This window comes from Entelurus aequoreus, linkage group LG25 (genome assembly GCF_033978785.1).
Source record: "Entelurus aequoreus isolate RoL-2023_Sb linkage group LG25, RoL_Eaeq_v1.1, whole genome shotgun sequence".
In the NCBI taxonomy this organism is placed as follows: Eukaryota; Metazoa; Chordata; class Actinopteri; order Syngnathiformes; family Syngnathidae; genus Entelurus; species Entelurus aequoreus.
The window spans coordinates 30,934,942-30,959,549 of record NC_084755.1 but is presented as its reverse complement, the minus strand read 5'-3'; the positions used below and the strand labels follow the sequence as shown (position 1 = coordinate 30,959,549).

General features: G+C 37.3%; 2 protein-coding genes across 4 annotated transcripts in view; one reads left to right on the top strand and one right to left on the bottom strand.

The window, feature by feature from the left end:
- eci1 (enoyl-CoA delta isomerase 1) overlaps positions 1–6,754 on the top strand; it is a 58,068-nt gene extending 51,314 nt beyond the window's left edge. For both annotated transcript variants that reach the window (XM_062036450.1, XM_062036449.1), the window contains 5 exons: positions 327–454; positions 1,835–1,981; positions 2,055–2,176; positions 2,297–2,475; positions 6,287–6,754. In XM_062036450.1, coding sequence (XP_061892434.1) covers positions 338–454; positions 1,835–1,981; positions 2,055–2,176; positions 2,297–2,475; positions 6,287–6,453 — 732 coding nt within the window. In that variant the 5' untranslated portion in view covers positions 327–337 and the 3' untranslated portion in view covers positions 6,454–6,754. The remainder of the gene's footprint in view (positions 1–326; positions 455–1,834; positions 1,982–2,054; positions 2,177–2,296; positions 2,476–6,286) is intronic.
- A 4,555-nt stretch (positions 6,755–11,309) lies between these two features.
- The window catches only part of dnase1 (deoxyribonuclease I), a 30,719-nt gene continuing 17,420 nt past the window's right edge, over positions 11,310–24,608 (bottom strand). For both annotated transcript variants that reach the window (XM_062037375.1, XM_062037374.1), the window contains exons 6-9: positions 21,999–22,111; positions 20,200–20,354; positions 18,612–18,705; positions 11,310–11,475 (exon numbers count right to left, since the gene is read on the bottom strand). In XM_062037375.1, the coding sequence (XP_061893359.1) occupies positions 11,425–11,475; positions 18,612–18,705; positions 20,200–20,354; positions 21,999–22,111 (413 nt within the window). In that variant the 3' untranslated portion in view covers positions 11,310–11,424. The remainder of the gene's footprint in view (positions 11,476–18,611; positions 18,706–20,199; positions 20,355–21,998; positions 22,112–24,608) is intronic.

The window sequence follows — 24,608 nt, the reverse complement described above, 5'->3', positions numbered from 1 at the left end:
GTCCCCCTGCCAGGAACTCAATGTAATACAAAGCTTTTGTGATAATTTAGAAACAATTATTCTAACAATAGACCTTTCAATACAATCGTCATATGGTGATGATGTATGTTGACACATCCTAGCTGTGTCCCGCAAACGCAATGCAGCGTCCTCACTAGTCGACTATATTTGCAACCAGTGTGTAGTCCTCCTTTTGCACAAAGTCAGCTGGGAGAGAATCCACCGCGCTGTAAGTGTACAAAATGACAACGGCCCCGAACCGTGTATTTATTGACATGCTAATTCTCTTGTTGTGATAAATGTGTTTGTGTCATATGCATCTGCAGGCGTGGCCGTGATGCGTATGAAGAGTCCGCCAGTCAACAGCCTCAGTTTGGACTTCCTCACGGAGTTTTGCATCAGTGTGGAGAAGCTCGAGATGGACAAGAGCTGCCGAGGCCTCATCATCACCTCGGTAACACCTAGTCCTTAGAGCAGGGGTCGGCAACCCAAAATGTCGAAAGAGCCATATTGGACCAAAAATACAAAAAAACAAATCTGCCTGGAGCAAATTAAAAGCCTTGTAAGTGTTATACTGAAGGCAACACATTATGTAAATATCTATATTATCTAACTATCACAAATGACTGTCGCAGGCTGACGCAACTCTTTGTTGACAAAAATGTTCAAATGTAATATTTATTTTACAAAATTGCATGACATTAGTAAAACAGAGGCTTTTTAGCGGGTGAGATAACTCCTGGAAATTACTGGTTTAGAATGGCCAAAGGTATAGATGTGTGTGTCCTAGTTAAAGGAAACTGCAGGCTGTCTTCTTCTAATGGATTTATTACAATCTTTGCAAGCTGGGTAACATTTTCTGTGGTCTGGAACAACATGGTACACAAACAACTATCAGAAATGCAGCCAATATTACATACAGATAATGTGTCATGAGACATGCAAATATAAATTAAATACACAGAAGACAAAAGTAAAGGAAATTAAATATGTACATACAGCTAGCCTAAATAGCATGTTAGCATCGATTAGCGTGCAGTCATGCAGTGACCAAATATGCCTGATTAGCACTTGAAAGAAGTCAATAACATCAACAAAGCTCACGTTTGTGCATTCACGCACAGCATAAAATGTTTGGTTGACAAAATGAGACAAAGGAGTGGCATAAACACATCTTTCTGTGGCAGCGTCAGAGAAAGTTGTGTATAAAAAAAAAAACTACGGTGAGTTCAAGGACTGCCGAAATTAAAATTAGTAGGACAAAACGGTGCTGGTCAAATATTCTCATCAGTGAAGCATGTTTAATATAAACAGTGGGATTTCTAACATTTAGGAAGGTCTGTGTCATGTTTGTCCTACATAAACCATATTAAAACAAAAAATTTAATTTTTTTTACCATTTGCATACGTTTTTCAAAAAGCTCCAGGGAGCTACTAGGGCGGCTCTAAAGAGTTCAAGAGGTAGTCACCTGAAATGGTTTTCACTTCACAGGTGTGCTTGAAGCTCAACAAGAGAATGCCAAGAGTGTGCAAAGCAGTAATCAGAGCAAAGAGTGGCTAATTTGAAGAAACTAGAATATAAAACATGTTTTCAGTTATTTCACCTTTTTTTGTTAAGTACATAACTCCACATGTGTTCATTCATAGTTTGGATGCCTTCAGTGACAATCTACAATGTAAATAGACATGAAAATAAAGAAAACGCATTGAATAAGGAGATGGTGTGTCCAAACTTTTGGCCTGAACTGTATGTTTTATAATAATTCCATTAATTAATTCAATAATTATGAATTTGACATACATTGAGTTCAGTCCATGCGTTCTTTGTATGCAGAGCTTGCCCAAGGTCTTCTCGGCAGGACTGGACATCATGGAGATGTATGGCAAGAGTCCAGAGAGCTGTGGAGAGTTCTGGAAGGCTGTCCAGGAGATGTGGCTAAAACTGTACAGCTCCAACATGGTGACGATCGCTGCCATTAACGTACGTACAAACGGTATAATCCATCATATCTCTGTAATTAGAGCAAAAAAGACAACTTGGTTTTCTATTACAGGGCTCCAGTCCTGCAGGGGGCTGTCTGATGTCCATCACATGCGATTATAGAATAATGGTGGACAATCCACGGTACAGCATCGGCTTAAATGAGACGCAGCTTGGCATCGTTGCACCTTTTTGGTAAAAATTCACCATCATGTTCATGAAAATTGTGGCAGTGCTGTTTATGATGACACTTCCTCTCGGATCAATGAACTGAAGTACCACCTAAATATATCCTGTACCATGTGCTGCTGGCAGGTTTAAGGATACCATGAGTAACACAGTTGGCCACCGGACCACTGAGATGGCGCTGGCTCTGGGGCTGCTCTACAACCCAGCAGAGGCTCTGAAAGTAGGACTAGTGGACCAAATAGTACCAGAAGATAAGCTCATGACCACAGCTGAGCAGACCATGGCCAAGTGGTTGGCCATTCCAGGTATGTCATCCATGTTATAAATATACAGTGGTACTGGGTTATGTTGACAACCAATTTATCAAGTCCTGGCCCACAGTGTTATTATTAAAAAGTTACTACCACTACTTTTGTCAACATAAAAGTTGAGCCCCAAAGAGGTCTTTTCAATGAAAAATGAGCCCGTTTATGTCGACATAAATTTAATATCGCTTTTATAATGACCCAAGTTGTCATCGTATTATTGAGTGTGCTCAAAAAGTACTTGTATTTTAAAGGGGAACTGCACTTTTGTTTGGAATTTTGCTCATCGTTCACAATCATTGCGAAAGACATGACAACAAAATGATTAGTTTTTTTAATGCATTCTAACTCGTAAATAAAAGTTAATTGGAGGTCCTCTATTCCGCCCGTAAAACCCAATAAAAAACATTCAAAAAGCGCCAACAATACTCCATTTACATTTCGTGACTTGAATATTAACCAAGTATGAGTGATATTGTTATTAAAAGTGCTAACTCAGACAAACTATTTATAGCGACGCCCTGATCAGGAGCTTGACATGATCGACTGATGAGCAGCTTCCTCGTTTACTTGCTCGTCAAACTTTATTGTAGATCATAAATCATGCCTCTCACCTGGATAGTAGAAGGATGAGTAGGTATTCCGACAAGTTGGTACACTTTGACAGCCAATTTAGACCCGGAAATGGCGAAAAAGACACTTCGTACCACCCCCCTTTTCTTTGCGAGGATTATGAGTCATTCTTCATCTAAATGGGAATATATAAACATCCTAGCAGTCGGCATCCTAATGACAGCAGACCTTGTACAGTAAGTGAGGTTTTTATTATGTTTGTCGTCTCTCATAAAGTCTGCAGTGAGTAATAATCAGTGATGTAGTCGGAAAAAAAAGCGATCGCCATGAGCAAAATACATAAATATTAAATGTTATTATTAATGTGCCTGTTACTACATTATATATATATACTGTACTTACATCATGTATATAAAACCTTATAAGATTCTTTATAGGTAGAATAGAGCTTGGGCCATTGGCTCCATTGTAAGCAGATTTTTGATCATTTATTTAATAATTAGAATGCATTACAAAAAAATACATCCATAGTCATGTCTTTCGTAATGATTGTGAACGATAGGCAAAATTCTAAAAAAAAAAAAAGTGCAGTTTTCCCCCTTTAACCAAGTTTTATGTAAAAAGTAAACCTTAACACTATATATTTATAGTTTTTCCCCCTGAATCAATTCCTCACAGTAACATAAAATAGTCCAAAAAGCAAAAAATAATAATAAACACTATTAGTTTTTAATGAGATGTTTAAGGATATGGAGCTAAATTATGGCCAAAAATGAAACTGTAAAATAAGTGTACAGTTACCAAATTTGGAGACATTGGTTTTACTTTGGTGTGTTCAAAGACGGCTGAATAAAGTGAGAAAAGTGAACGTTCGGCGAAGCTCATTAAAACAAAAGGACAAACATGCAAAAACAGTGGACTTTCTAACAGTGTATTGTATTCCTAATGAAATAATTGCGTCCATTGTCCTGGTGGTTGGGAACCTCTGGTGTTTTGAGTCCAATTGTTTTAGTTCCTATGTCCCCTGAAGGCAACGTGGAAGTAAGCACAATGATTCCAGAGCCCTGTAAAAAAAGAACTGAAACTGGGAGAAGAAAATGGGGATTCTGAAAAAGAACAGGAATAAAAGATCTGAGCCCCAAAAATATTTGAAATTGAAAAAAGTGAAACTGTAAAAAAAAGAATTGGAATGTGAAAAAAACAAAGCTCATACATCTTTATATGAAAGTGAAAATTAAAAAAAAAAAAAAGTATTACCGGAGTAAAGCAACATTATATCCAATCTGGACAGATATTGTGTGCATTTTTTTAATATGCTGATTGAAATTGAAAATGTTTTTATGTTGAATTCACAAGTCTATTTTTCAAAGTTTACAGAACTGTTAGTAATTCAAGCTAGCTGGCAATTAGCACGCTAGCTCGCTTCTACAGTAAATGAGCAATAGTTAATGGAACCGTGAGTAAAGGAAGTGCGATTATCAATCACAGTTTTACATGGATTTCAATTTGAAACGGTAAAACTGACAGTTGGGAGTTTGACCGCGGTTTATCATTATTACCACGGCCGGTGTCGTGCCAAATTCTGTAAATATTTTGTATCCCCTGCCGAGGGAGCGCGCATAGAGGCGGAGCTCTGTGCCTTGTCCAGACAGTGGCAGCACTTCCGTGTTATTAGCAATGTCAATGATTATAAATATTATGTATCCCCTACTATCTTTTTTTGTGATTAATAACATGAGTCCAAATTCACAAGTTTTGTTGTTGATGATGCTAAGTATCTACAGAATAAAACACATGGTGTTAGTACATCAGTTGAGGAAAATAGAGGGGGGGACACATTTTATGGCAGCACAGAAATATGCTGAAATATTTTGTATCCTCTAACTTTTTTTGGGATTAATAAAATGAGTCCAAATTCACAAGTTTTGTACAAAGACAAGTCTGTACATATAATCCACATGTTAGTACATAGCTTGAGGGACGTACTATTTTCTGGCGTAAAATATGTGGGGTTTTTTTGTTTTCCGTCCATCCATTTTCTATTGCTTGTCCCTTTTTAGGGGTCGCGGGGGGTGCTGGAGCCTATGTTTTTTTTTTTTTTACTTTGTAGTGTTTGTTCCCATTATATTGGTGTTATGTTATCATCTATCACAGTGGTTCTTAGCCTTGTTGGAGGTACCAAACCCCACCAGTTTCATATGCGCATTCACCGAACCCTTCTTTAGTGAAAAATAAAATGTTGGTTTTTTTTCAAATTCAAGACAAAGTTATATGTTTTTGGGAACACTTTAGTATGGGGAACATATTCTAAGTAACAAAGACTTAATTTAGAGTTTTTTTGGACACAAGGGGAACATGTTCTAAGTAACAAAGACTTAATTTAGTGTTATTTGGTTAGGGTTAGGGCCAGGGTTAGAGGGTTTAGGGTTATAATAAGGCCAGGCCGAATAAGGCATTAATAAGTACTTAATAATGACTAGTTAAGAGCCAATATGTTACTAATTTGCATGTTAATAAGCAACTAATTAATGGTGAATATGTTCCACATACTAAAGTGTTACCATGTTTTTTTACTGGTGCACAAAATGAATCGTGCATGAACATCACCTTGTTCAAACAACAAAACCAACAAATTACACACCTGCAAATCAGTCTGACTTCTGCTGTTGTCGTATCCGTAATACGCCGATAGGGAGAAGTTTTTATTTACACGATGAGACGGGTTTGTTTTGACCTCCGCCGAACCCCTGAGCCCGACTCACCGAACCCCTAGGGTTCGATCGAACCCAGGTTAGGAACCACTAATCTATCAGAAGATGAAATAAATAATAAACCAAATTGTAGGATGTTATTAATGTCATTTTCAGAAATTAGCAGGCATGACACCGTGACCGTAAAAAATAGAGAAGCTTGAATACAAGTACAACACGTCATGTACAGATGATCAAAAGCATTTATTCGGGTAAGAATGTCGCATGTTACACCAACAACATTTTTGACAATCAAAGCATGATCGTAATAATCCACATTTTGTATCATTGACATCGCTAATAACACGGAAGTTCTGCCGCTGTCTGAACAAGGCACAGAGCTCCGCCCCCGTGCGCGCTCCACCGGCAGGGGATACTAAATATTTCAGGGGTACAGAATTTCGCACGGCAATCGTTACATCCCTGGAACATAATCGGGTTAAAGCTCACTCTTGTAGTCGTGATTGAGCCGTTTCCTTGCGTTACAGACCACGCCAGACAGATCACCAAGTCCATGATGAGGAAGCCGACGCTTGACAAGCTCGTGTCCGAACGAAAGGCCGACATCCAAAACTTTGTGGGTTTCATCACCAAAGACTACATCCAGAAGTCCCTGCGTGTGTATCTTGAGATGCTCAAAAAGAGGAAGGCTTAGTGCGAACGGGGAAGGAAGCAAATGAAGGGAATCGGCTGTACGTCAGTGTCATTTTCACTGTTGTTGTTGTTTGATAGGATTTACTTGTTTCGCTGCTGGGGGTCATATTTATATATTGAAGGACCATTCGGTATAAATGGAACGAAGCGAGCTCGGCTCACATAAGGAACATAAGCATCCAAGCCTCGCCATTAACGTGCCTGTCTAAGCGATAATGTACCCTTGTTCCGAGCATTGTCTCAAACAAAACGGTTTTCTTCACATCATGTCTGGAAATAAACAAATACCTGCTTCAAACTTTCTTCAAGCATCATTGCATACCTGCCAACAACTACGGTTTTCCCGAAATGCGTACCGTATTTTCCGGACCATAGGGCGTACCGGATTATATGGCGCACTGCCGATGAATGGTCTATTTTTTTCTTTTTTTCATATATTAGGCGCACCGGATTATAAAACGCATTAAAGGGGTCATAGAATTATTTTTTTTTTCTATATGTAAAACACTTCCTTGTGGTCTACATAACATGTAATGGTGGTTCTTTGGTCAAAATGTTGCATAGATGATGTTTTACAGACCATCTGCAAGCCGCTTTCTGACAGTCGCTTCAGGATGCGTCGTTTTGAGGGCGGTCGTATTTACGTGGCTCACCTTCGACAGTGTCTTCTCCCCGTCATCTTTGTTGTAGCGGTGTAGCGTGCAAGGACGGGAGTGGAAGAAGTGTCAAAAGATGGAGCTAACTGTTTTAATGACATTCAGACTTTTCTTAAATCAATAACAGAGCAGCATCTCCTCATCCGGAAACAACACAGGAAATGTGTCCCGTGAAAAACCGTCCAACCGGAACTCTAATAACTAAAGTTCCTTGGCTGAATAATTTAACTCACTACACCGGTATGTTTTAGGGCAGGGGTCCCCAAACTTTTTGACTCGGGGGCCGCATTGGGTTAAAACAATTTGGCCGGGGGCCGGGCTATATATATCTATATATACATATAGATATATATATATATATATATATGTATATATATATATATATATATATATAGAGCGCACTTTCCGCGCGCGCAATTATGTCACGTTATCAATGAGAAAATGCATTTTTAGACAATATGATTTGCCTGAGCGGCTAGGAGACACCGTGAGTAGCAAGCGGTACAAAGTGGATAAGAAAAGACAGAAAAAAATTATATATATATATATATATTTATTTATTTTTTTATACTTAGGACTTCCCACGGGCCTGATTTTGGACGCTGGCCGTAGTTTGGGGACCCCTGTTTTAGGGCTTTCATGGCGAGTTTACTGACAGATACAAGTTAGAACTTCACACTACTTTATATTAGAAATGGCAACAGCGGAGGATGAATGTTCCATAAGAAGAAGATAGAGGGGAAAAAGAAGAAGCTTATCGGCTCACGCAATTTTTCAGGACTTCTACGGATCCCAAATACAGATCAGCAGGTACCAGAAGGTAAGAAAAGTTGCTTTTGCATAATAATGCGAAACAAAACACCAGATATGTCTTACCTTATACACACACACCATAATAATGCTCGTATGTTGAAGCACAGTACAATCCTCCAAGCAGTGCGGCTTCATGGCTTACCAAAGTCATACTAAAACATTTTGATAGATTTTTGAGCGCCGTGTGTAATGTTTTATATTTTCAATGGAACATTTCAAATGTTGGTGTTTTTTACTTGAGACATATTGCAATCATAGTGCTGTCTACACTTATATCTTATGTTTGACTGCCATCTACTGGTCACACTTATCATTACACCATGTACCAAATAAAATCGCTTTGAGGTGAGTAAGCTCAACTGAACTTATACCTTACATTAGGCGCACCGGGTTATAAGGCGCACAGTCGAGTTTTGAGGGGAAAAAAATATTTTAAGTGCGCCTTCTAGTCCGGAAAATACGGTACAGTTTTTGATCATCCATTCCGGTTTACGGCTGCAGTGGTAGAAACTACGGTTTTCATTAAACATGATTAACTTAAAAATCGAAGCAATGTGGCTTAACTACATTTTCCAGTAGCTTGGCAGTAGCTTTGCTTTTATTGACCGTTTAGTTAAACATATTTATTATTAATTTAGTTTATTTATTTTAGCACAACATAATACATATTGTACAAACCCCGTTTCCATATGAGTTGGGAAATTGTGTTAGATGTAAATATAAACGGAATACAATGATTTGCAAATCATTTTCAACCCATATTCAGTTGAATATGCTACAAAGACAACATATTTGATGTTCAAACTGATAAACATTTTTTTATTTGCAAATAATCATTAACTTTAGAATTGGATGCCAGCAACACGTGACAAAGAAGTTGGGAAAGGTGGCAATAAATACTGATAAAGTTGAGGAATGCTCATCATACACTTATTTGGAACATCCCACAGGTGAACAGGCAAATTGGGAACAGGTGGGTGCCATGATTGGGTATAAAAGTAGATTCCATGAAATGCTCAGTCATTCACAAACAAGGATGGGGCGAGGGTCACCACTTTGTCAACAAATGCGTGAGCAAATTGTTGAACAGTTTTAAGAAAAACCTTTCTCAACCAGCTATTGCAAGGAATTTAGGGATTTCACCATCTACGGTCCGTAATATCATCAAAGGGTTCAGAGAATCTGGAGAAATCACTGCACGTAAGCAGCTAAGTCTGTGACCTTCGATACCTCAGGCTGTACTGCATCAACAAGCGACATCAGTGTGTAAAGGATATCACCACATGGGCTCAAGAACACTTCAGAAACCCACTGTCAGTAACTACAGTTGGTCGCCACATCTGTAAGTGCAAGTTAAAACTCTCCTATGCAAGGCGAAAACCCGCGGCTCCGGAGCCGCATGCGGCTCCTTGACCACTCTGATGCGGCTCAGCTACATACATGCCAACCCCCCCGATTTTCCCAGCAGACTTATGGATCTCAGTGTCTCTCATAGATTACTCCCAGGGAAAAAATAATCCTATTTACACTCTAATTACTAAAAACAGGGCCTGCCCTAATTGCACTGCAGTAATTGTCCTCTATAGCATTTACATACAGCGTGCCAGTCCAGCCACATGTTGCATGTTGTTATTACTTGCGCACACAGGAGACAGCAAAGCATACTTACTCATCAGCCACACAGCTTACACTGACGGTAGCCGTATCAAACAACTTTAACATTGTTACGTTACAAATATGCGCCACACTGTGAACCCACACCAAAAAAGAATGAAAAACACATTTCTGGAGAACATCCCACCGTAACACAACATAAACACAACACAACCATTACCCAGAATCCCATGCAGCCCTAACTCTTCCGGTCTACATTATTCTACCAAATCCCCCAACACATCAAACCCCCCCCGCCCCTCTCCGTGCGTTGGTTGAGCGGAAGAGTTAGGGCTGCATGGGATTCTGGGTATTGGTACCGTCAGTGTAAGATGTGTGGCTGCTGACTTAGTACGCCTTGCTGTCACTTACTTGAGCAAGCTGAAATTGCATTCTACGTGTGGTCGAGCAGGTACACTGTTAGGGCAGACTGTAGAGGGCGCCAAATGCAGTATCATCACGCTCTGATATTCGGGAGTCTCCCGGGAAAAATGAGAGGATTGGCAAGAATGACGCTATCAAGCGCCATTCATTCAAAACTCGCGGGCTGCACTAACATCCAATTTCCACATTAAAGTGCTTGCCGGTGCGTGCGTCGGAGACCCCTGGTTAACATAGCACAAAGCATTTAAGCTTTGTATGCGGTGTTTTTCATTTTAAATTTTTTTTTGTGGCTCCCGTTACTTTCTTTAATTTGTGAAACTTGCCAAAATGGCTCTTTGAGTGGTAAAGGTTGCCGACCCCTGGTATATATGATAGTATATATCTGTATCATGAATCAATTTAAGTGGACCCCGACTTAAACAAGTTGAAAAACGTATTCGGGTGTTGCCATTTAGTGGTCAATTGTACGGAATATGTACTTCACTGTGCAATCTACTAATAAAAGTCTCAATCAATCAATCAATCAATCCCTCTCGCCCAGAAAGGAGCACAACTAAGGCCTTGAAAACAGATAACTTGCCAAAACAGCTCTGTGAGCCGACCAACAGGAGCCCTTAAAACAAAACAAAGAGTTTACTAGCGGACGTAAGATAAAAGCACGTAGCGCACGAGAAGACACACTACATAGAAAAATACTAGCTGCTTAAAACATGACTGGATTAAAAAAAGAAGACTTAAAAATATCTTCTTCTCACAATTTCAGAGGGCTTAAAAGAGCCGTAGAGCTGAATGCCATCAGCAAAAACGTGACAATCACTAAACCTTTGGATGAACTTTCCCAAAGGGTTTAAATACAGCAAAAAACAAACAGAGGACCCAGAATGCAACCTTGAAGGCACTCCACACAACAAAACCGCTGACTCAGACCTTATTTGGTTAGCTGCAATACTAAAACAACCACTGTAGAACTGACCCAGACAGTCATACTTGATCCCCTTTAGTCTTCTCAGCAGAACCTCATGGTCAATGGTGTCAAAATCTGAGGACGGATCCAAGAGAACCGGAACAGTGAATTTTTTAGAATCCGCATAATGTCACTAGACGCTTTAAGAGTGTTTACAGAAACCAGGGACCATGTGCTGCCGGTACCCACACTGGGGTTCCTCAACATTGAAATGCATTTTAATATGCCAAGATATTTTAATTAAAGCTGACAATACAAACTAGAGTAACATCTCATTAATAAGGAGTTTTATCTCTAGGAAATACAGGGGGCAATAAAAACAAACCAAACGGAAAAACGACCCTTTGGAACCCCTGTCTTTATACGACCACTTCAAAAAACACAGATACTATGGACAAAAAGGTTTCTCTCACAAACTTTGGGCTGAGGAAATTTAATTGTCTTGTGATAATGTTCAGATTACTCAAACTGGAGAGTCGCTGACGGTTCTGGCAGTCGAAGCTCAACCAAGTAGCATCACCTCCACTGGAAAATGGTCGCTGACAGCCAGAGCCTGACAAAAGACATGAAAAAAAAAAAAAAAAAGTTTCTGTAACATTTTATACCAGTGATTCCCATATTCAAACACAGTGTTACTGTTCAAACTATAAAGTTACAGTGGCTAAAAATATTATATATACTTAAATAAAACCTCTGCTTACATATAATAACGTTGTTGCCCTAGGGGAAACTGGGTAACACACGGCACACTGACAAAGCTTAACCTATTGTTACTATAACAATCTACAAGGTTAATACAGTTTGCTTCTCTTTCTTCCTCTCCATTTATCTGCTTTATTTTGTATTTCAAGTTATCATTACATATATGTATTGTTGCATTTGAAACAATTGTATTGTTGATAATAAGGGTAATTATTATTATTATTTATTATCAATAGTGCTATTTCTATTGGTATTTATATTGCTCCATTTATTAATAATAATGCTCATTGTCATTTCTATGTTATTAATATTTATTTCACTAACTGCTTCTTTACTATCACTTTTACTATCATATTTGTACATATACTATTCGCTGATGCTGTTTTGTTGTTGTTGTTGTTGTCTCTTTGTCTTATCCCCTCTTGTCCCCGCAATTTCCCCCTCTGTCTTCCTTTTTTTCTCTTTCTATCCCATCATACTCTGGCCCGGCTGCGCCAAATAATAATATAAATCCATTTAATAAAGTCAAATACAAATAAGGCAACCGGAGAAGTATCCCACACTTCTCTTTTGTAAAGCCTATTTAGGCATCTACATCAACGATATGATTTGTCTGAGTAGCTGGACAGGGCAAATTCAAAAAACAAAAACAAAACCTCTGCTTTGTATTTGAGCAATACTTGGGCCTACTACGCTACTGTATTGTATTGTTGGTCATTATGGTGGTACTTTGAGAGTCAGGTGTTTTCTAAGTTGGAGAACCACTGTTTTCCACCAACCTATTTCCCAACTAAGGTACATATTTTAGACATTAGATAGATTTTACAAACAAAATGTACGTATCTTATGTCATCTAGTGGAGGAGCTGAGTTTTTAATTGTTCTGTCTGTCATTAGGACGGACTTTAATATTCCCACAATGCGGAAAATGTAAATGCAGTGCAGGCTCAAAAAAGCCCACAAAAATGAAGGTAAAAAACGAGAGAACCATTTTTTACATACAGCTACAAAAGTAAAACACAATGAAAAACGACAGACACATTGTGCACATGTAAATAATTAAACATTATTGTTTTTGTATATAATGTGCCATTAAACGTCGCTCGCATACAGTAGATCGGGGTGTCACACTTGTTTTCATTGAGGGCCACATCACAGCCATGGCTGCCATCAGAGGGCCGCTTGAAACGGTGAACAATATCCAAATTTGCCATGTATTTGATTATTATACAGTATATACACTGTTAAAAAAAAGTAGATTTTACAGTAAAAAACTGGCAACTGATTCACCAGACTTTTACTATAAAATATTCAGCTTTTTTATTTTTTTTTAAACATATTAAGGTCAATAGAAAAACAATACCGTCGTTTTTTGTTTTTTTATTCTGGCAACTGAGCTGCCAGTTTTTTGTTTTTGCTTTTTTACCATGAAATGTACAGTTGTTGTAAAAACAACATATTTCTGTAAATGCAAAACCAGTACAACTGTTTTTTTTTTTTTTTAATCTAGCAACTGAGACGGCAGTTGTTTTTTTTACCGTAAAACATGTGGGCTACTGTTTTTACATTACAGTAATACAAAAAAAAAACTGGCAGCTCAGTCGACAAAATATTACCTTAAAAAAATGTTTACTTTTTTTTTTTAAATTTACAGTAACATGCTGTAAAAACCACCGTGAATTTTACCGTGGAATCTATTGTCATTTTTACAGTGTACAATTCAATGGCTAACTTGCTTTGAAATCATAAGTCAAGCAGATATTTAAGTTCCGTATTTTTCGGAGTATAAGTCCCTCTGGAGTATAAGTCGCACCGGCCGAAAATGCATAATAAAGAAGGAAAAAAATATATATAAGTCGCATTTTTTGGGGACATTTATTTGATATAACCCAACACCAAGAATAGACATTTGAAAGGCAATTTAAAATAAATAAAGAATAGTGAACAACAGGCTGAATAAGTGTACGTTATATGAGGCATAAATAACCAACTGAGAACGTGCCTGGTATGTTAACGTAACATATTATGGTAAGAGTCATTCAAATAACTATAACATATAGAACATGCTATACGTTTACCAAACAATCTGTCACTCCTAATCGCTAAATCCCATGAAATCTTATACGTCTAGTCTTTTACGTGAATGAGCTAAATAATATTATTTGATATTTTATGCTAATGTGTTAATAATTCATACTTGCCAACCTTGAGACCTCCGATATCGGGAGGTGGGGGTTGGGGGGCGTGGTTAAGAGGAGAGTATATTTACAGCTAGAATTCACCAACTCAAGTATTTCATATATATATATATATATATATATATATATATATATATATATATATATATATATATATATATATATATATATATATATATATATATATATATATATATATATATATATATATAAATATAAGTTGGTGAATATATATATATATATATATATATATATATATAAAATACTTGACTTTCAGTGAATTCTAGCTATATATATATATATTTATTTTATTATACATATAAATAAAATAAATACTTGAATTTAGATGGCAGTATTGTCTTGTTTAACTTCTCCGTTCATGACTGAGTATATCATTTCGGCCACCGTGTTCAATGGAGAAGTCTGTTCTACAAAATGTACAGGCAACATACACCTTCCCCTTCGAACTGTCCTGGATTAACTGAAATTCTTGTTTCCATTCGTTTTGGAACTTGCAAGCGTATTTCTTCATCTTGCTCGTCGACGGCGTCGCCATGTCTGTAACTTCCTCGTTCTTCTGCTTCGTCTCCTTGTTGTGTGCGCAGTTGTGCACTCTACTCTCTAAAAGCCGTAGATTATGACGTCATTGGGCAGGCAAGCTGTTTATATTGTGGGAAAGCGGACGTGAGAACAGGCTGTCCCCACTCAGGTCCGCATTGAGCTGGAGGGGGCGTGGCCTCCAGCTCCGGCTGAATACCGGGAGTTTGTCGGGAGAAAATTTCTGCCGGGAGGTTATCGGGAGAGGCGCTGAATACCGGGAGTCTCCCGGTAAAAACGGGAGGGTTGGCAAGTATGTAATAATTTCACACATAAGTCGCTCCTGAGTATAAGTCGCACCCGCGGCTAAACTATGAAAAAAAACTGCGACTTATAGTACGAAAAATACGGTATGTGTTTTTATTTTAACAAAAAAAACTTTGGAAAGTATATTAAATTTGTTGCGATATTGGATACTATTAAAGTTTTTAAAGGTATGCAATTTCATGCAGTACATATTTTTCCGTAAAAATGGAAAAAAACTAATGCATTTAGTAAGAAAAGATGAGGTACTTTATTAACGCATATTATTTCCAAACTTTCTCGGGCCATATAAAATGAAGTGTCGGACCAGATCTGGCCCCTGAGCCTTGACTTTGACACCTGTGCAGTAGATGAACAAAATAATATACTTAGTAGGGGATTTCTTGCGACACTCTTGATCTTTCACAGCACTGCTTCTACGCGACAATATTCTGTATACAAATACTCGTATTGTTCCTTGCAGATCATTGAAAGCATGATGAGTCACTGAATCGACTTAAACCACCAGATGTGGCCCGCCACTTCATTTTATTTTGGCCCTCGAAAGCCTGCAAATAATATGTATCAATAAAGTACTGTAACTTTTCTTACTAAATGTATTAATTCTTTAAAAAAAATATGTACTCCATGTAATTGCAAATGATGTTTACTTAAATATTGTCTAATTATGAAAAAAAAATATAATCAAACATTCAAACCATTTTTAAATAGAAATAAATACTAATGATTTCAAAGCAAGTTATCCATCAAATTGTGCAATATAAAAGTAGCAATAGATTTCAAGGTAAAATTGTGAAATTTACTGTGGTTTTTACAGCATTTTTCTCTAAATGAAAAAAACACTACTTTCTTTTACTGTAATAAACTGTGGTGTTGTTTTGGCATTTACAGTAATACACAGAAAATTATACAGTTGTTGATTTGCGGTAAAAAAAAAAAAAACAACAACAAACAAATTGGCAGCTCAGGTGCCAAAATGTTACTGTAAAATAGCAGTTTTTGTATTTACAGTAAAAAAAAATAAAAGTAAATTTTACAGTAAAATTCTGGCAACTGAGCTGCCTTTTTTTAACCATAAAAACAGCAGTACTGTTTTTCCATTTGCAGTAATATACACTACATTTAGAGGTGAAATTATTGCAATTAACCAGATTTTTTTTACTTTTTACCTTTAAAAAAATCTACTAATAAAATGCATTAAAAAGTGTGTAATAATAGTATTCAGTGTTAGATGCGTCCCTCTGGGGCCAAACATAACTGCGATGTGGCCCTCAGTGAAAAGGACTTTGACACCTCTGACTTAAACCATACGCAACATTCAGGCATGTGAAAGGACCAGGGAAACACAAAAATCTCAGTTTTTAAACAATAATTTTCACTTCAAAATATCACTTACTAATATTTTTTTCAAAATACGATCCGAACAAAATTTATTGAACGTTTAGTTTACTTCAGCAGCAGGTACTGTTGCGTCTGACCAGTCTTCCCTCTCAGGGAATTAAAGTCACTGGTCAAGCCCAAGTTCTTTCAGATGACATATATGCAGAGTAAGGACCATCAAGACAGAATAGGAATATTATCAAGTTTTACTAAAGCTTTAGGAGACCAGTCCACACAAATGCGGTCATACCGGCATCTCGAAATGGTCTAACATTCAACGGGAAGAGACAACTTCTTGAATACGAAAACAGCCCCCACCCTCTCCAGAAAGGAATACAACCTCATTGTTCTAATACAGATAAGAAAAAAAAAAAGGGAGTACTCCAACTCCCACATTCCAACCCCTCAAGACACTACACAGACATCTGCAGACAAAGAGAGACAAGTATACAGAGTATAAATGGAAAAATACTAGCTGCTCTAAACATGACTATTGTTAAGGAAATAACTCTTAAACATATATGCATTCTCCACAGTACTCACTGTTCCTCTTGCCTAAACACTGCACTGAGTTCCAGGACGGGGAGACGATCAGGAGTACCAAAACAAGCTCGCTAGTTAGCTAACTATCTAGCTAGCTTACTTGTTGTCGGCCCCTGTTCCCTCTCCAAGCTAATCATGATTACAATCGCAACACTGTTAGTTCCGAACGAGTTGTAGTTCTTGAGCAGTGACTCTCAAACTGTGGTATGCGTACGTCAAAGAATCACTTTAATTAAATATTTAAACACAGTGTTACTATTCAAACTGGCCAAAAATATGAAATACATTTATTAAATAAAACCCCTGCCTTGTTTTTTAATTAATATTTATGCCTACTACGCTACTGTATTTTAATGTTGTTTTTTCTGAGGTGGTACTTGGCGGAAAAAAGATTGAGAACTACTGATCTAGAGTATTTATTAGTAGCCAGCGAGAAGGTGTGTTTTTGACGTGACGGTTCGTAAACAGAGGTCACAACACAGGAAGTATATTCCCTGAGGGGGCGTGGCTACAGGATAGAGTTGACAAATGGGAAACGTTTTCTGAGTTCTTTGCATGCATGTTATAGAACAGGGGTGTCAAACTCAAATACAGAGTGGAACAAAATGTAAAACTGAACCAAGCCGCGGGCCAAGGTTGAACAAAATAACCTTTTAATAGGGACCCAAACAAGTTTTGCATTGAATATTGAACAAGCAAGGCTTATATAACTTTATATTGACATGCAAAATCCAGTTTCAAATAATAATAATAATAATTAAAAAATATTAATGGCATATCAAATAAAATTTAAATAAAAATGGAATGCCTCTTTTCTATTTGCAGCCTTCTGTGGTAAATATCAAAATAAACTTTTTCCACCGGCTAATGATAAATTTGAAAATAAAATAACAAAGAATGAATCAAACATTCAAGCCTTGAAGTAGCAAGAGAAAGTGCATGAATAAAACGTTAATTATTGCTCAGTTTGCTAGACTGATTTGCTTTAACACTGAATATGGAACAAGCAACGCTTATATAACTTAATAGTGCAAAATCAACTTTCAAAAAACAAACGAAAAAACATCAAGGGTACATTAAATACAATTTTAATAAAAAATGGAATGCCTTTTTTCTATTTGCAGCCTTCTGAGGTAAATATCAACATTAACACAGGCTAATAAATTTGAAAATAAAATAATGACTAAATCAACCATTCAGGACTCAGTTTGTGACACACTGATCTAATCTGATGTGCCCAAGCCAGATACCTGCCATCTTTTCTGGGATGCTAGTTCATTAATGTCAGGGCTCAGGTGGGCGGGGTTTGGTGGTAGCGGGGGTGGGGGGGGGGGGGGTGTATATATTGTAACGTCCCATAAGAGTTAGTGCTGCAAGGGGTTCTGGGTATTTGTTCTGTTGTGTTTATGTTGTGTTACGGTGCGGATGTTCTCCCGAAATGTGTTTGTCATTCTTGTTTGGTGTGGGTTCACAGTGTGGCGCATGTTTGTAACAGTGTTAAAGTTGTTTATACGCTACCCTCAGTGTGACCTGTATGGCTGTTGATCAAGTATGCCTTGCATTAACTTATGTGTGTGTAGAAGCCGCATATATCATGCGACAGGGGCCGGCACGCTGTTTGTATGGAGGAAAAGCGGACATGACAGCAGGTTGTAGAGGACGCTAAAGGCAGTGCCTTTAAGGCACGCCCCCAATATTGTTGGGGGCGAGAAATTCGGGAGAATGGTTGCCCCGGGAGACTTTCGAGAGGGGCACTGAAAATCGGGAGGGTTGGCAAGTATGAGTATTAGCGGTGATAATACCGGCGGGCCAGCTCTAATGTTAATTTGATATTGCCTCAAGGGCCAGAGTTTGACACCCATGTTATAGAATGTTACATTACATTTCAATGGTAATAATGTTAGTCAATGATCCATCCCTGAATGTTTAGTGTTAGAAAAAAACTAACATAGTTTGTTTTTGGTTCCTTTATGTCAACTGTAATGCAGACTACACAACACTTTTACCATACTGAGGTCGAGTTTCAAGTCCACCATGTAGTTGTAGACGTCCGCACTGCGGTGCACCACTCCCTTCATCATGTCCTCGGTCACCACTATCCTAAAGACACACACGAAGAGGTTAGGTCTGCACACACACACACACACACACACACATTTGTGAAAAAGTACAGTATGTGATCTTCATCCAACTTTTCAATATGGAGGGAATTTGTGTTGAATGTTAATGTTTGTAAAGTGTTTTAGTATTCAGGCCAAAGCTTTTGTTGAATGTTAAAAAAAATTCTACCTGTAAGGAATTTATAGGAATTGTAATGAGTTTAATTCCACTTCCTGTAATTCCAATTCCACATACTGTGGGGCGGTGCCAATTCAATTAAAATTTGAATTACTCAAATGAATTAAATTGGAATTTTGCACATACCTGTTTAAAATGAGTACCGTATTTTTCGGACTATAAGTCGCAGTTTTTTTCATAGTTTGGCTGCGACTTATACTCAGGAGCGACTTATGTGTGAAATTATTAACACATTACCGTAAAATATCAAATAATATTATTTAGCTCATTCACGTAAGAGACTAGACGTATAAGATTTCATGGGATTTAGCGATTAGGAGTGACAGATTGTTTGGTAAACATATAGCATGTTCTATATCAGGGATGTCCAAAGTGCGGCCCGGGGGCCATTTGCGGCCCGCAGGTCATTTTTTAACGGCCCCACGGCCCATTTTAAAATACGATTTAAAAAAATTTAAAACACAAAAAGTGGTATGAAAGACCAAACAGGTGAAATGTAACAAAAAAATGTTGCAATGTTTACTCTAATAACACAAAGCTGCCTTGCAGGCTGTTTCTTTCTTCAAAAAAAAATAATGAATCAAAATCAATGTTATTATGAATTATTGACCTATCCAAGGCTCCAATTACGTCACATTAAATATTCCACTTTGAGATATTTTTTGGGGAAAATGTTGCATATTTTGTGTTTGCCATATAAAAAATTTAGCTTTTTAAATTTTTTTTAAAGAAGGGCCTAAAACGAACAAACAGAAAACATAAACAACAATACAACTTATAATTGACGGATAGATCGGAAGTTGATCCCGAGATTATTGTGTTAAAAGTAAACAGTAAAAAAAATGTATAATTTATTTTTTAACACTTTAATGAGTAAGACCCTTTTGGTTCCCCAATAATTTTTGTGTGATTTGTTTTTATTTGTCATTGCTCAAAAAATAATAATGAATCAAAATCAATGGTGTTATGAGTTATTGACTTTCAGCCTGTTGTTCACTATTCTTTATTTTAAATTGCTTTCAAATGTCTATTCTTGGTGTTGGGTTTTATCAAATACATTTCCCCCAAAAATGCGACTTATACTCCAGTGCGACTTATATATGTTTTTTTCCTTCTTTATTATGCATTTTTGGCCGGTGCGACTTATACTCCGGAGCGACTTATACTCCAAAAAATACGGTAAAGGTTTGGAGTAGGTCATTAAATATAAGCACTTTTTATGGATGAGTCCATTATTCATTGGGGACTTGGAACGTACCGTATCAGACCGATACCAAGACCACTCCTCATATCTACCTGTCGTATGCGCAGTCGGTGTGAGACACGGTGGTGTCCGCCTCGTTAGGGATCAGCCAATGGAAGCTCTTGTCCGTGAAGAGGCGGATGTGCCTCCACTCTGACACTGTGACGTAGCTGCAGTCGGTGTTGAAGTCTCCCAGAAGGATGATATCCTAAAATAAGTAATTTTAAAGAAAATGTTACACAAACCCCGTTTCCATATGAGTTGGGAAATTGTGTTATATGTAAATATAAACGGAATACAATGATTTGCAAATCCTTTTCAACCCATATTCAGTTGAATATGCTACAAAGACAACATATTTGATGTTCAAACTCATAAACTTTTTTTTTTTTTGCAAATAATAATTAACTTAGAATTTCATGGCTGCAACACTTGCCAAAGTAGTTGGGAAAGGGCATGTTCACCACTGTGTTACATGGCCTTTCCTTTTAACAACACTCAATAAACGATTGTGAACTGAGGAAACAAATTGTTGAAGCTTCTCAGGTGGAATTCTTTCCCATTCTTGCTTGATGTACAGCTTAAGTTGTTCAACAGTCCGGGGGTCTCCGTTGTGGTATTTTAGGCTTCATAATGCGACACACATTTTCAATGGGAGACAGGTCTGGACTACAGGCAGGCCAGTCTGGTACCCGCACTCTTTTACTATGAAGCCACGTTGATGTAACATGTTGCTTGGCATTGTCTTGCTGAAATAAGCAGGGGCGTCCATGGTAACGTTGCTTGGATGGCAACATATGTTGCTCCAAAACCTGTATGTACCTTTCAGCATTAATGGCGCCTTCACAGATGTGTAAGTTACCCATGTCTTGGGCACTAATACACCCCCATACCATCACAGATGCTGGCTTTTACACTTTGCGCCTATAACAATCCGGATGGTTCTTTTCCTCTTTGGTCCGGAGGACACGACGTCCACAGTGTCCAAAAACAATTTGAAATGTGGACTCGTCAGACCACAGAACACTTTTCCACTTTGTATCAGTCCATCTTAGATGAGCTCAGGCCCAGCGAAGCCGACAGCGTTTCTGGGTGTTGTTGATAAACGGTTTTCGCCTTGCATAGGAGAGTTTTAACTTGCACTTACAGATGTAGCGACCAACTGTAGTTACTGACAGTGGGTTTCTGAAGTGTTCCTGAGCCCATGTGGTGATATCCTTTACACACTGATGTCGCTTGTTGATGCAGTACAGCCTGAGGGATCAAAGGTCACGGGCTTAGCTGCTTAAGTGCAGTGATTTCTCCAGATTCTCTGAACCCTTTGATGATATTACGGACCGTAGATGGTGAAATCCCTAAATTCCTTGCAATAGCTGGTTGAGAAAGGTTTTTCTTAAACTGTTCAACAATTTGCTTACGCATTTGTTGACAAAGTGGTGACCCTCGCCCCATCCTTGTTTGTGAATGACTGAGCATTTCATGGAATCTACTTTTATACCCAATCATGGCACCCACCTGTTCCCAATTTGCCTGTTCACCTGTGGGATGTTCCAAATAAGTGTTTGATGAGCATTCCTCAACTTTATCAGTTTTTATTGCCACCTTTCCCAACTTCTTTGTCACGTGTTGCTGGCGTCAAATTGTAAAGTTAATTATTATTTGCACAAAAAAAAATGTTTATCAGTTTGAGCATCAAATATGTTGTCTTTGTAGCATATTCAACTGAATATGGGTTGAAAAGGATTTGCAAATCATTGTATTCCGTTTATATTTACATCTAACACAATTTCCCAACTCATAAGGAAACGGGGTTTGTACATTCCCCATCCCCTGATCCTGGTTAAAACGTTACATTGGTGTTCCATTTGGCGCGGACGTCGGTCACCACGTCGTAAAGCTCGTCCACTTCCTGCACAGCGAAGTCGGGGGAAGCGTGTTGCGGGATCAGCGCAAAGTTCCTCGCGGCTGCGACGCAATAGAAGAAATACGTCATGTGACATTTTTACCTCTTTTTTTTTTTTTTTTTTTTTAAATAGTGTGACGTAGCAGGAAACCAGTGTTTTTTAAATGTATTTATTAAGTGTGGGTTGGAATTGGGGGTTAAATCACCAAAATTATTCCCGAGCGCATCCGCCGCTGCTGCTCACTGCTCCCCTCACCTCCCAGGGGGTGAACAAGGGGATGGGTCGAATGCAGAGGACAAATTTCACCACACCTAGTGTGTGTGTGACTATCAGTGATACTTTTTAACTTCAAGAGGTAGTCACCTGAAAGGGTTTTCACTTCACAAGTGTGCTTGAAGCTCATCGAGAGAATGCCAAGAGTGTGCAAAAGTTGAACTTTTAAACTAAAAAAAAAACATTAAACTTTCAGGTTTTTTTTTCATCATTTTCAACATATTACAGTAAATGGACAAACAGTACCACTGTTTTGTTTTTTTACAGTCAAATACTGGCAGCTTATCGCCAGAATTTTACCGTTAAAAAATATGCAGGTTTTTATAACACGTTAATGTAAATGGAAAAAAACAGTACTGCTGTTCGTTAAAATTCTGGCAACTGAGCTGCCATTTATTTATCGTGAAAAAAACTGTTTTAACGGTTATTTTTCCATTTACAGTAAAACACCGTAAAAACAACAACCGTAGACTTTACAATAAACTGTTAACTCAGTTACTAAAATATAAAATATACAGTGTTTTTTTTTTTACAACATATTACGGTAAATGGACAAACAGTAGTACTGTTTTTTTTATGGTAAAATACTGGCAGCTTAGTCGCCGGTATTTTACCGTAAGATTTAACGTGGTCTTTACAACGTGTTACTGTAAATCAGGGGGGTCAAACTCGTTTTCATCGGGGGCCACATTGTAGTTATGGCTGCCCTTAAAGGGCCGCGTGTAACACAAATTTGCAAATACATTGGATTAGTATATATTTTTTTAACGTACAATGTAAAAGATTATCTGCAATTTTTACAGTAAAATCTGGCTACTCAGTTACCAGAATTTGACTGTAATTTACCTTTTTACACATTTTTGTTACAATTTTTTTGACAATTTTTTTTACAGTTAAAAAAAATATTTATATAATTTTACAATAATTTTTTTTTGTAACATATAATTGTTTTACAACATATTACAGTAAAAATGTTTACAACATATTACAGTAAATGGACAAACAGTACCACTGTTTTTTTTTACAGTCAAATACTGGCAGCCTAGTAGCCGGAATTTTACCCTGTCTTTTTTAATTCTGGCAACTGAGCTGCCAGTTTTTTACCGTAAAAAAAAAAAGCGGTATAGTTTTACTGTAATACATCGTAAAACCAATTGTAGGTTTTACGGTTAAAAAAACCCAAAAACTAGCAGCTCAGTTGCCAGAATTTTACAGTAAAAACTGTTTTTTTCGAATTCACAAAAATATGCTGTAAAAACAACCGAAATTGTACCGTCAAATCTATTGTCATTTTCGAAGTGTAAATATGATTGAGGACTTGTTTTGGAATCATAAGTCAAGCAGATATTTAAGTATTTATTTTCATTTTAACTAAAGTATGATAATATTAAAAAAATGTTCGCAATATTGGATAATATCACAATTTTAAAGTATATTTCATGCAGTAAATACATTATTTTTTGTCAAAACAGAAAGTACAAATACGTTTAGTACAGTAGTGAAAGGGGCAATAGTCTGCTGAAAATTATGGAAAGTGACACTCTACCTAGCAACTGACGCTGTGGTCAAACAAACCCAAAAACTGGCAGCTCACTTGCCAGAATTTTACAGTAAAAACATTTTTTTTCGAATTCACAAAAATATGCTGTAAAAACAACCGAAATTGTACCGTCAAATCTATTGTAATTTTCAAAGTGTAAATATGATTGAGGACTTGTTTTGGAATCATAAGTCAAGCAGATATTGAAGTATTTATTTTCATTTTAACAAAAGTTTGATAATATAAAAAAATGTTTCGCAATATTGGATAATACCACAATTTTAAAGTATATTTCATGCAGTAAATACATTTTTTTCTTTTAAAACGGAAAGAACAAATACGTTTGATTAGTTTTTTGTTTTTTTTTACATACATGTAAAAAATTATTTGCAGGTTTTACAGTAAAATCTGGCTACTCATTTTAACAAAAGTATGATAATATTTAAAAAATATTTCGCAATATTGGATAATATCACAATTTTAAAGTGTATTTCATGCAGTAAATACATTTTTTTCTGTCAAAACGGAAAGAACAAACATGTTTAGTACAGTAGTGAAAGGGGCAATAGTCTGCTGAAAATGACGGAAAGTGCCACTCTACCTAGCAACTGACGCTGTGGTCAAAAAACCTCAAAAACCCCCAAAAACTGGCAGCTCAGTTGCCAGAATTTTACAGTAAAAACTGTTTTTTTGAATTCACAAAAATATGCTGTAAAAACAACCGAAATTGTACCGTCAAATCTAT